The 13,591-nt window shown below is 31.2% G+C and overlaps 1 protein-coding gene across 1 annotated transcript in view; it reads left to right on the forward strand.

The window, feature by feature from the left end:
- The first annotated feature begins 1,336 nt into the window (after nt 1–1,336).
- Nucleotides 1,337–13,591, forward strand: part of LOC111695967 (uncharacterized) — a 59,342-nt gene continuing 47,087 nt past the window's right edge. Inside the window, exons 1-5 of the mRNA XM_023465460.1 lie at nt 1,337–1,348; nt 2,963–2,966; nt 10,164–10,252; nt 10,529–10,599; nt 13,215–13,296. Of these exons, the coding sequence (XP_023321228.1) occupies nt 10,562–10,599; nt 13,215–13,296 (120 nt within the window). The 5' untranslated portion in view covers nt 1,337–1,348; nt 2,963–2,966; nt 10,164–10,252; nt 10,529–10,561. The remainder of the gene's footprint in view (nt 1,349–2,962; nt 2,967–10,163; nt 10,253–10,528; nt 10,600–13,214; nt 13,297–13,591) is intronic.

A 13,591-nucleotide genomic window follows, 5' to 3' on the forward strand; every position in this document is an offset into this window, starting at 1 on the left:
AAAAATAAATACAACATTAAGAAAACATTTTAATGAAAAATAAAGACAGATAGTGAAAAATTGACCAACGACAATATTTCAAAGACAATTCAAAATTTAATCAAATGAAGCATTAACAATTTTAAAATCTGATTCAAAGCGTTACCTGCAGGCTGCAACGACACCTTTAAAAGGATTGTGAGCGTAATTCTAAGTGACCTTCCATTCAAAGATGGCAATACCCGATTCACAACGATACCCTAGAAACCTTTATCTGATCTATAATGTATGTGGATTGTGTAAGATTGTATTTTGTCTAATCTGAAAATTGTTAATATCTGATAATTCTTACACGGTTTCCTTCTTAATGAGCAAACCACTTTGGTAGAGAAACCACAATTAAAAGGAATCTGCAAATATCAAAATTAAAAAGATTGATTGATATCTAATTCATACATGATCACACACAGCTTTTCATGAAGCATTTTACATTTTATTTTTTTTTCTGTCTTGACAATATATAAATTCCATTAACTCCTTCATTGTCTTGACAAGTAAATTTTTCAGAGAAAATTACTGAAAATTATCAATTTTCTGAGAGAAACACCAACATAACTTAATCTGTTTAACCCAACAATAAAAAATTTAAAAGGTACCCTTGTGAATTGGTTTTGAAGCAAAAGATGTACTTTTCACACCCTAACAACCAAAAGTTTAGGAAATATTTTTTCATTTTTGCAATTTTAATATTGAATTTTTTACTTTTAGAGAGGAAAACTGAGGTCCAAAAACCTCATCTATTGGGGGCAAGTAAACTGCCCCTTCAGAAGTTGAAAAGTAAACCAGCAAAATTTTCTCCACCAACATGTTTTTGCAGAGGGGTCGAGGTAAGAAAGAAATATTTTTTTTTCATGTTTTCACTAAAAAAGATGTTAAACCTTAGTAGCAAATAGTTAACCCTTTTTTGCCTTTTTCGTACTTTTTTTTGGAGGGTTGGGTGCTATGTAAAAATAGATAAATACTTGTATTTTTCTCCATTTATCTAATTATTAAAAAAAATTTATGTTTATGTTGCTATTTAATGATATCGAGGAAGAATGTCAGTTTTTTGTTATTTTCTTCACTGTTTTTATGCGGACATAGAAATGTGTTTTGAAATAAAGACGACTTTCAACCCATCAAATGTTTAAAACTTTCATCAAAATTTCAGTATTAAAGTGTGAAATAACGTCGTATTTTATTCCTCTTTATTACGCAAACCCCTGTCATAAAATTTTAATTTCCAAATTGCCAGATATTGTTTAAATTTGTATTCTGCAGTGTTATCGTTGTAGTTAGGTTGCATGGTTTAGTTTAGTTCACTTCTACAGTGGGAATACATATCATAATCACACTAACCAATTAATTGTGAAAAATATTTGAATAAAAATACTGCTCTAATCAAATTTGATAATACACATAAAAAAAAGAAGGTTTACAGGAAATTATGAAAATGAGGAAACAGATAATATTATTTCGAACAATCGTCTTTAACGGTTCATCCTTTGGGGATAACCCTGTAAGTTAAAAACTTTTTCCTAGTAATATAGCTGAAGATGAATAAAACATTATTTTGATTAATGCAAGTCGATTAAAAACCGTACTTGTGGCACAGTGTACAAAACACTGAATGCTCATTTACACAGACTGCTTATCTTCTTTCACAGGGTGGGCTACGTAGGCTTAAGTTGACCCGGCACGACATGCTACGTTTATACAATAGGTTTTTAGAGTGCCATCTCACGGCCACTTGTTGAACATAATACCCATTCAGGGGTTAAGTTTTACAATTTTTAAAGAAATACTCCAATTTTAAAAATAAAACATAACGTTTATGAATATTGTCTATTTTTAAAGATTTTGTATTTCCTATTTAAAGGATCCTTAAATATCCCTGAATACAGATGTCTCCTAATTGGTCGTGCACAGCACTTGTGCACAATAGAACATGCTGTGGAAAATATCGCATATTTTAGCTGATAATCGATCTCTGTAACTCTCTTATCTCTGCTCGTTTACAAAAATCGATTAGGATTTTGCTATAGTGATAACCAGAAAACTCCGGAATAGGAAGTCGACTTTTAGACTCAAGTTATGGTTTTAAATAGTCCAATGAACATGTGTCACAACAATTGTGCAATGTAAACAGACCCACTTCACATAATAAGTGATCTAATAATTTACTAGTAAAGCTATTTGCTTTGTAACAGCATAAAATGCACTTCACTATCGCTTTAATGTCGTCTTCCTATTCCACAGTTTTCTGATTATCACTGTATTTACTTCTTTAAACTAAAGCTAGTTCTAAAATAAACATGTCTAGAGCTACACACTTGTTTAAGGATACAGTAAGGTAAAACCATTTATGCATTGGCGGTGCAACACTTCAAAGTTGACACTGTCCTAAAAGTTGATGCATAAATATCCTAAAAGTATAGCTAGAGGTTGCGTGATTTCTTGATCTATTAAATACAAAAAATAATACTGAAATTAAACTGATTACTCACCACATTTTCTATTTTCTGACCCTCATAACTTTGCAATCTGATGTCGAAGACCATTGATTTTTCAAACAATCAATTCTGTAAGATCTACTAATTCAAAGGAAGTGAGTCTTTGTCACAGACTCTGATTTTCTAATCCCTATTTCTTTGCTACCAAAATTCTAATACTACCGTACTCCTGGTGTTAATACTACTCTACTACTGGTGTAAGTACTACCCTACTACTAGTGTTAATACTACCCTACTACTGGTGTTAATACTACCCTACTACTGGTGTTAATACTACCCTACTACTAGTGTTAATACTACCCTTCTCCTGGTGTTAATACTACCCTACTACTAGTGTTAATACTACCCTAATCCTGGTGTTAATACTACCCTACTCCTGGTGTTATACTACCCTACTCCTGGTGTAAATGGTAGTTGTATTGAAACCAGAGAGAGGTGAGGTTCTATCTGGTTCTCTTCACATCTCTCCAATAATCTTATTTCTCTACTCGTACTCCTTGAGTCCTTAGAGATATATATCGATTATCAAAATTATTCTTATAAAAGGAAAAACTTTTTTCTTAAAAGTTAGATTTTCGTGACAAGTATTTTTTACTTTTGTGAAATCAGATATGAAAATATTTATACAAGAAATGTTGTAAAAATCTATAATATCGGTGCATCAAAGCAAGCTTTTAAATTAAATATTTTTCTTTTTTAAATGCAAATATTATTGTTTTCTTTTGAACTTGACATTATTACATCATATAATGTTATGCAACAAATATGTAGATTTGAAACATTTAAAAAAAATAATGGGGGGGGGGGTGATGACCAATCCCTTTAAGAATTACGTGAAAGCTATTTTTGTCTGTCTGTTTGATTCTTGTTTAGGTATTTATCTCGTCATATTCTCCATTAGTAAAACAAATAAAGAATATTTTTATTGCAACCCCGCTTACTGTAAACCTTTTAGGCAAATACCTGAGGGGTGGATATAATACCCAGTATATTTGGTCAATTTTTGAAATATTTTTGATATTTCTTGGAACATCTGCGTTTTTCCACCCTCTTTGCGCACCAGCAAAAAGACAGAAAAATGTGATTTCATAACTTTCAAGTAATTATTTCTTCCACAAAAATTATGATATCATAAAAAAAAGGTTTTAAGATTAGAAAAAAATATCAAGGAAAAATAGTGTTAAAAGAAAAAAAAGTTTTCTTGATTCTTGGATGTTTAATCTAGATTCGGGAAGAAAAACGTTATATAAAAAATAAAAAAGTTTTTAGAAATATAAAAACCCATTTTTTATACATTAAAAAAACCTTTTTTATACATAAAAGACCTTTTTTATAAAAAAATATTTCATTATATAAAAAAGTTATTTTTTTTTATATAAAAAAGCTATTTTTGTATGTGAGGTTTTGATTTTCCTGGTATGAAAAATGGATAGATTCAAATAAAAAAATCGAAATAAATATTTTTAAAATAAAATAAAGTTGATTTGAAAAAGTTCATCTTAATTTAAAAATAGTGACACTTTTTCAAAAAATGCGCATAATTCATACTTTAATATAAAAAGTTATTGTGGCGCCGAGTACAACGAATCCTCAGATACTTAATATTCTTTGTTCCAGCTTTAATACTCATTTCTTCTTATAATAGTAGTTTATTATCCGGCCTATAGTGTGCTGTATATTTATTCTATAAGCATGGGGAGAATCATTTGTATAATATAAGGGAAAGAAACGGCATAGACGTAGGACTGGGCAACGGCCATTTTTTTAAATTTTCCTGCATAACGTTTTATGAGAGTTTTTTTAATTTTAACGTTTTTATAGGTTTGATGTGCTTGAATTTCGTTTTCTAACATTTACCCGCCGTTTTAATAGGAAATAATCGTCAACGTCCAATTTTCAAAATATCTTTCTTTAACGTCACTATAATAAGGTTGAAATCTTTACAGAATGGTTAGTTTTTAATAAATACCTTTAATTGAAAGTTCTAGTTAGGTTTTGAATAATTTACGATTACAAACGGGTTGAAAAACAGTCTGAAAAAAACTAATTTTGAAAACGTATCCACCCCCAAAGTAGGATCGTTTTGAACGTCTAATTTGCGCTCAAACTCAGGATTTACAGATCTTTAAAAAGTTTATTATGTCTCAAATGAATCCAAAAGAAGTTTTCCACAACACTGCATACTCAGTTCAACTACCTTACATAGCCGGTCATTCCCTTTAACAGTTTTCGTATTATTATACTTTAAGTTGGGCCCATTGCACATGAAAATTTCTTTGATATGTTGATTAAAATATGTAACTTGATACAACTAGCTAAACTAGTGTTTAGTTAAAACCCCGTGAAGAGGGGGTACTTCTGTTAAACCCCAAAGCGTGTGACAACAGTTTAAAGCATTAAAATTTACAAAAAGTATAAATGAGTTATAGTGAGGAAAATCAAATGCCATGGTTTTGCAACACTGTAAAGTCGATCCATGTCTTAAAAATTGATAAAACTTTTCTTTGGCGCCTGGATATATGTGTTATGAAGGGGGAGGGGTATCCTGGGTGCCTGGATATAAGTGTATGAAGGGGGAGGGGTATCCTGGGTGCCTGGATATATGTGTATGAAGGGGGAGGGGTATCCTGGGTGCCTGGATATAAGTGTATGAAGGGGGAGGGGTGGTACACAAAACAGAAAGTGCTTACAACGATCAAGTTGGACAAGTATAATGTGACATGTGACACCTGTTTCCCTAACTTTGAAAACTAAATAAATATAAAGTTTTGAGAAGAATAACAACTACGACATCTTTTCTTCTAATCTAGTTACATTGGGGCCTGTAAAATTGTGGAAAATGAAGACGATTATTTGACCTTATAGTTATAATTTTGAATATTCCAATAAATATGAACATGAAATATGATTTTTAACATAATAATTTTACAGCTTGATAACTTCACCACCACCAACAACAACGAAATCTTTGTTAGGGTTTTTTTCCAAAGGCATTTTCCACAGAATTTTCCATTTTTCTAAAGGTTCTTCCATAGGGTTACTTTTGCAAGGGCATTTACAGTAGGCCGGGATATACCTGGCTGAGATACTTTTGTGTTAATTGAAATACCGATTGTGAACGATTTTTGTGGTTTGTTAACGATTGATCGTTAACTGTGGCTAATGCCTGATAATTTTGTGAACATTTACTCGTTTACACGCTATATGAAATATATATATACATATAATATGAAATATATATATACAGGCTATATGAAATATATATATACAGGCTATATGAAATATTGCCGAACAATAATTTTTCATGATGGAGCATTTTTATTCAGTTTTATGAAAAGTCTATTTTGAATTGATTATTTAGAATATATAAACCCGATTTGACAAGCATTGAAAGTGTGCACAATTTTGGCTTTTGAAAGTTTTCCTGACATTTGATATTTAAACACTGACAAGAAATCATTTTTCCTCCTCCCTAAATATAAATTTTTCGTAATATTGTTATTTTCTAATAAATACTGTTCGGCGAAATAAATGATTTTCAATGCACAACAAATGAGTATTTCAAACTATCAATTCTGATTGATCTAATAGTTGTATTATCAAATAACAATGGGAGCAAAGAAGGAGAATAATACAATTTTATATTTTTTTTTAAGTTCTGAAAGTTCGTTTAAAAAATATGAAATTGCATTCTAAACAAGAAAAAAAACATTTTTTTCTGCTATAAATAAGATTGAAACTATTTGGCAAATGCCCTTGTTTTGGAGAACAGAGACATTCAAGACTATATTGAATTTCAGACATTTTCAATGTTGACATTGCATTCAATTCTCCAAAATTGAATAAACTAAAAATGAAAAAAGGTCGTCTTTTATCAATTATAACTTTAAATTCTACTAAAAACTAGTTTATTTTGACACCAATAAAAAGCATATTTTACTTATCGATTCAAGGAACTGTAAGCTTAGTTTGAAGCGATCCTCGCTGCAATCAGAGAAATGTTCAATCTACAAGCCTATGACTGATCATCGAGGGCAGAGAACTCCGTGTGTTCATCTTAAAAATTGTATTTTAACTCCCATATAACTTGAGTGAACGCATTAACAGTCGACATATATTTCTTGGAAATCTAAAATCAACTTCAGTCTCTGAATCGCCATCCCCCTCCATTCTAACCTCGAACTCTTGAATCGCCATCCCCCTCCATTCTAACCTCGTACTCCTGAATTACCATCCCATCCTCCATTCTAACCCCAAACTCCTGAATTGCCATTCCATCCTCCATTATTAAGCATTAAAATAATTCCATCTAAACACAATCCAGGTGTATTTTTTCCCAACATTGATGATGTTCTATTCAAGCATATAACTATGTATTCTGCTGTTTCTTAAATGTTTAATAAACTTCTGACCAGAGAGCTGAGAGAAATCTCAGAGAAAGAACATTCTACAATTTTTCTTATTTTTTTATCATTTTTAGCAGCGATTGAAGAAAACAATGACATTTGTTTAACATATAGTTACACTTACACAAGCTATTACGCTTAGTAAAAGTAAACATTTAAATCAAAAACCATATCCCTTTATCCTCAAGTTTTTATTCAAACAAAAATTCAAAAATAAATTGGAAAAATAATTTGTTTACCACGAGGAGATTTCTTTCTATTTTTTATCCTCCTTTTCTAGACACAAACATATTCTACACTAGGGTGTCCCAAAAAAATGTTGCATCTCAGATTTTTCCCTTGCTAACATTGATTTGATGAAAGGAAATAAACAACTTATATTTTTTTACAACAAATTTTGTGCGGAATGTGTTTTGCTCCGAAAATATTGTTTAGGATGGAAGCTAAAATCTTAAATACAGCCTATTTCTCTTGTAATTTACACGAATCATGTTGGTTATTTTGAAACCGAGGTCGCTAACCGCTATTTTGACCTCTCTGAACCATGAAAAAGGAGGAAACTCCATATGTGGAAATAAAGGTCAATGACAATGGCATAGTAATCTCAAGAAGAGGATATTCCCTTTGGTATATCGTCTTGTTTTACAGTTTTTAGTCAGTCGTATACTATAGATGCTACTTGCTATAGCTGCTTAAAATTCAGGCCTGTACTTAAAATGCATTGATAGGTTCATGTTAAAGTTGGCGTTTTTTGTTGAGACACTCCTTGTATACAGTATAGAGTTGATCTTGTATTCGTATTCCCATGATATCTAGAACAAGTATTTTCATCATAAAAACACAGTAGTACCTTCCTAACCCACTGCAGTAGTCTAGCTTACAGAACAGAAAGGGCGCAGATATTATCAGAATTTTAAGAAACTAGGTTTTTAGACAGCTTCGCGCCCCTCTTTACTATGTATAGTGTGCGTGTGGTATCCTCTGGACCAAATTATAATCTACCCAAAACTGTCCAAATAGAAGTGTTAACCATCAGTTTTTCTTTCTTTCCTCGTATATATAGAATATTTTTTTCCTTTCAACAAAAAATGGGCCCATTCTTGTTTATGATTAGGTTTTAAAGAAACTAGGTTTTTAGACAGCTTCGCGCCCCTCTTTACTATGTATAGTGTGCGTGTGGTATCCTCTGGACCAAATTATAATCTACCCAAAACTGTCCAAATAGAAGTGTTAACCATCAGTTTTTCTTTCTTTCCTCGTATATATAGAATATTTTTTTCCTTTCAACAAAAAATGGGCCCATTCTTGTTTATGATTAGGTTTTAAAGAAACTAGGTTTTTAGACCGCTTCGCAACCCTCATAATGTCATTGTTTCTTTCCGTAACATTAACAATCTAAATTTCGCAGTTTTTATGTTTTCACTGTTTTTCAAAATTCTTAAAAGTTCTTTTTGGAGACAAATTTCAAATTTTACCATTCATAAACCAATCCTTGGATCACTTTAGATTCCACAAAAAACTAAAATCACAAATGTATTAAAGTGATTGATGAGAATGTTAGAATGTAAAGTTTTCTACAAAATTCCTTTTATATAAGTGAACAATGTTCGTGAAAAAAGTAGAGTCTAATTGTTTTTATCGAATTGTTTTACCATCCACAAACCGTTTCCTCAATAAAATATGGAACCATTCTTGTTTATGTCGGAATCCATTCTTGTTTATGTCGAAAACCATTCTTGTTTATGTCGGAATCCATTCTTGTTTATGTCGAAAACCATTCTTGTTTATGTCGGAAACCATTCTTGTTTATGTCGGAAACCATTCTTGTTTATTTCGGAAAGCATTCTTGTTTATGTCGGAAACCTGAAATCACAAAGGAAAGGAATGTAGTCTTTGCCACAAACCCAAATTTTCTAAACCCAATAACTTTGCAGCCTTTTAATTTAAACCTTTGATATTTCAAACTTAGATTATTTGGTCTAACGTAGGTGATAATTTGAAATATTTAAGGTCTACGACTTTGGTTTGCAAAGGTATTTGAAAATCATAGTTTGTGGCAAAGCCTCAATTCCTTTATACAAGAGATGTAAGTGAAGTGAAATAAGTAATAAATACGTATTTATTTATTTATGAAATATAACAAAAATATACAAAATTAAGTGTTTTAGGAGAAAATATTTGAAAACCTCCAATTTGTTAAAACTTGAAGAAAATTTCAAAAATATTAATTTTAAATGTGAAAATATGTACAATGCACATGAAAATAAATAAAGTTTGATTGTTTTTATCGAATTTTTGTTTTTCTGGGAAAATAGATCAACTTCAAGAAAATCTGTTAAATCTAAATAAAGTTTAAAGTTGTTTCAAGCTTTTCACAATATTACACGCTTTTTCAAGATTTAATTATTTTTTCAAACTTTTTAATTAAACTTGATTTTTCATTTTCTCGAAGCATCCTTAGCAAAGTACAAGAATCTTATATCTGATGTTAATTATCCTGTGGTAAATTTTAATAAAGATGAATATATGTTTTCCAGAAAATTCCATTTTTTTTTCAAATTCAAATAGTTTTGCGGATTTTCTTATTCAAAGTTCCAAAAATATTTTTTATTTTATTTTTATTACATATATTTACGCCTAAAATACGAACAAAGCAAAAAATTTGGGAAATTTTGTTCAAAACATCGATAACCCCTGTTTTTTTTTTTACTGTTTTACTCTTTTATATTTTGTTTGGAAGTCCGGTCATATCTCATGAACCCCTTGACCGATTTGCCGCAAAATTTGGATGGAGAACTCAGGAAAACCATAGGAATGTTGGTTTTAAAATTCTAAGTTGAGTGAATCGACTTGTAGGGGGGAAAATGGATCAAATCGTAAACTGGAATAATTATGAGTACCCTGGGAAACGCTGTGTTTTAAAGCTAGTTAAATATATATTCTCCTTTGAATTTAGATAAATGATGAACATGTTTACTCCACCTTGTTGAATTTTATGCAGTTCTGACAATTTTTTTCATTTCTTCTCGGTCAATGTTTAGAAAAATGGTGATCCGGACAATTTAATTCTTGATTTAGAAATACATTGTTGCCATTCCAAGCCTTTCATTTTCCGGCCTGAAAATAAACTTGTAATCTTGGAAATTTTTCAAATTTAGAAATTTTGTAAAAACGTTGTCAAGATAAGTTAAAATTATGTAGATAGACAAAAATTTCTAATTTTCAGACAAAATCATAATTATAAAATGGCGGACATTATTTAACAATAAGAAGTGTACTTGATGCGTTAAAAAGAGCTGGGTTGGTGGAAACCAGGTGGAAGAAGTGTTTTGGATCGTTTTTGGTTTTTGACATAGTCTGTATAACTTAACATTTTCAAATTTTTTCAAATTTTTTTTTCCTATTTACACATTTACACATCTTACACGCACAAATTTTGAACCTGAAAAAAACGATCGTTTTTGGGTTCGTTTATTTTTGTAAGTTAAAAATATTTCAAAGCGCAAGAAAAGCAAGCTTTACCAGAAATGTTGAAAGTTTTACTAAAAGTTTAAAAAACGATCCATAACAATTAATAATTAAAAAGACTAGGTGCAGAAGGAATAAAATAATGTTTTCTTTCTGATGGATTCTAGCAGAGAAGAGAGGATGGGTTACACCAGGTAGTCTAGGGATGGGTATCGTTAAAATATTTAATATTTACATTCCGGAAAGGACTTGAGTCTTTATCACAAACTCAAATGTTCTAATCCTTATATCTCAGCAACTTGATGGTGCACACCTTTGATATTTCAATCTTAGATTATTTGATCTATTAGAATTCATAGTTTGAAATATTTTCGGTATTCGGCATTGGGTTGCAAAGATATAGGGATTAGAAAATTTAAGTTTGTGGCAAAAACTCAAATCCTTTGTCAAGATAGTTTTTTTCTGTCGTTAATTTACCTCAAACTTAAATTCTCTAATCTCTATATCTGTGCAAACTAGTTGTAAGAACCTTTAATATTTTAGACTGAGATTGCCTGACATAGCTGAATTCATAGTTTGAAATATCTAAAGTGTATAACATTGAGTTAAAAAGATATAGAAATAAGGCAATCAAAGTTTGTGGCCAGAACTCAATTCCTTTCGTTTACAAAAGAATTCTTACACACCCCTCTGTAATGATTTTCGATCACTCCCTTCTGAATAAATCAAATATAGATAAAGTAAATCATGTTGTGTTTATTGTTAAAAAGTGTTAAATTTTACTTTATAAGGTTTGAAATGTTTTGAAAAATATCCCTTGAGAGGGATAAATGTTAACAATATATTGTCGAGGAAACTAAGTTAAATTTATTCATTGAGTTCAAGTTAGGGAACTTGTTTTACTTTACACCTTCTTTACATAACACAAGGGCCCAGGTACAACCTAGAGATGGGCATTGTTTTTATTAAACGAACGAAATTTTTCGCGAAAAGTGGAGGTGTCGTCCAGAGAAAAACGAACAATGGACAAACGACTTAGGATCGTTCAAAGAAATGAAAAACTATCGTTTTATTTTAAACAAAAAACGAAAGATATCGATTGATTAAACGAACTTGAAAAAACTAACGTTTTTTAAGGATCGTATTATACTGAACGAACATTTTTTTGGATCAAACTTTTAAAACCGATTGTTTTTTACTGGAAAAACGATTTTTTTCCGACAAAATTTTGAAAAACAATCTAGTCTGTTTTTCAAACTATCTTACAGAACGTATGATTTTACTGAACGATTGTATACTGAGAAATGAACGAAATAGGTGGAAAATGAACGATATTTTTGAGAACGAACGAAATAATTTTTTTGTGAACGATTGAAAAAAAAACTAACGAAATGGGTCGTTCACGAACGATGAACGAAAGAAATTTAAAAAAAGTCATCCGCGCCCATCACTAGGTATACCTGGTGAACGTTAGGGATGTGCATTGTTTTTTAGGTTTTAAACATTAAACATTTTAAACATAAAATTTAAAAGGTTGAGATAATGTTTATTTCTTTATTACTCCATAATCATAAATAATTTCTCTTATTACGCTATGCAAAATTTTTGCTCTGAAGTCGACATTTATTTCAAGATACAACTTTCTCTTACCCTATTTGATTTATATGATAAGTGAGCGATCACAAATTGTTACCGAAGAAATGATCGAAGTTTGAATTGTTCTTTATGTGGACGAAAATTCCCTGGTTTTCCAATTTTAAGTTCTTTAGATAATTTCTTTCAACGTGCAATTTTGGAAATAGAAAAAGAAATACAAATGACAACTTTATTTTGCTGGCTTGATCGTTTTTAAATCGTTTACAGGGTTAAATGAAAATTTTGGAAAAAAAATTATTTTGTCCTTTCCCTTTCATTTCAAGTTTCAAGTTTTAGCTGTTCTCTTCTTTCACAAACATTAAAATACTTTAGTTTTATTCTTTGTATGCAACCCTTTATCATTCGGAAAAGCCCAAAAAGTAAACCAAACGTCAACACGCGATGTTTGAAAATATCTGATAATCTCAAAAAAGTAAAATCAATTCATAAAGTGACAAAACGCATACGTCCTTACCTAATAACCGGCCAAGTTTATATTTTATTTCCCTGTGAACCTTGTTTAGAAGTTATTGTTAAATTTGCTGGTTTGGTTTAAAGTTTTCTGGTTTGTTTATTTAACAATGTAATGTAAACAAATAGTTTCCGATTGATGGATTAAAAAGGAAAAGGGGAGGAATAGAGAGGTAGGGGTTATATCTTAATTAAATGAACTACGCAAATGTAGAGAAATAAATTAAATGTAGGGGGGGGGGGGCTGAGTGTAAATGCGAAAAGAATTTCATAAAAGTTTTAACTGCAAGTATTTATGATTTGTACTGAAAACATACGTTGTAAATTAAAATTGAAATTACACCAATATAGTCCCTTACAGGAACTATAAGCGTAATTTCAAGTCATCCTCGTTACAAAGATCCCGATGCCAGATTCACAACGGTACCCTTTAATGTCTTGTCTGATCAGATATAATTTTGATATTTTGCAGAAGTCAGAAGTTATCAGAATTAAACACTTTTCTAATATAAAAAAAACGACGGTATCTTACACATTTTTGATCAGGTTTCAATGGTACCGTCGTAAAATTGGGCATTGTCATTTTAGCATGGAGGGTCACTTTGAATAATGCGTACCGTCTCTTCTACTGTGCAGAATTTAAACCTCTACCTAACTCAATATAAAGTTTATTCCTACTCTTCATCCAGGTTCCTACTCCTAGGCTGAAGGGAGGTAAGAGTTCCTGGTTTAGTTACTACCAGGAGCAAAGGAGTTTAGACCAAGAACAAGGAGAAGAGCTTCAGGAACACCCACACAAAACCTTTACTAAACCAGTGGGGGAGCTTCAGAAACACCTTAACAACCCCTTTACTAAACCAGTGGAGGGGGGCTTCAGGCACCTTTACAACCCCTTTACTAAACCAAGGGGGGAGCTTCAGGCACCTTTACAACCCCTTTACTAAACCAGGGAGGAGCTTCAGACACCTATACAAACCCCTTTACTAAAATAGGGGGGAGCTTCAGACACCTATACAAACCCCTTTCCTAAACCAGGGGAAGCTTCAGACATCTTTGCAACCCCTTTACTAAACCACGGGA

Source organism: Eurytemora carolleeae, unplaced genomic scaffold (assembly GCF_000591075.1).
Source record: "Eurytemora carolleeae unplaced genomic scaffold, Eaff_2.0 scaffold96, whole genome shotgun sequence".
Taxonomy (NCBI): domain Eukaryota; kingdom Metazoa; phylum Arthropoda; class Copepoda; order Calanoida; family Temoridae; genus Eurytemora; species Eurytemora carolleeae.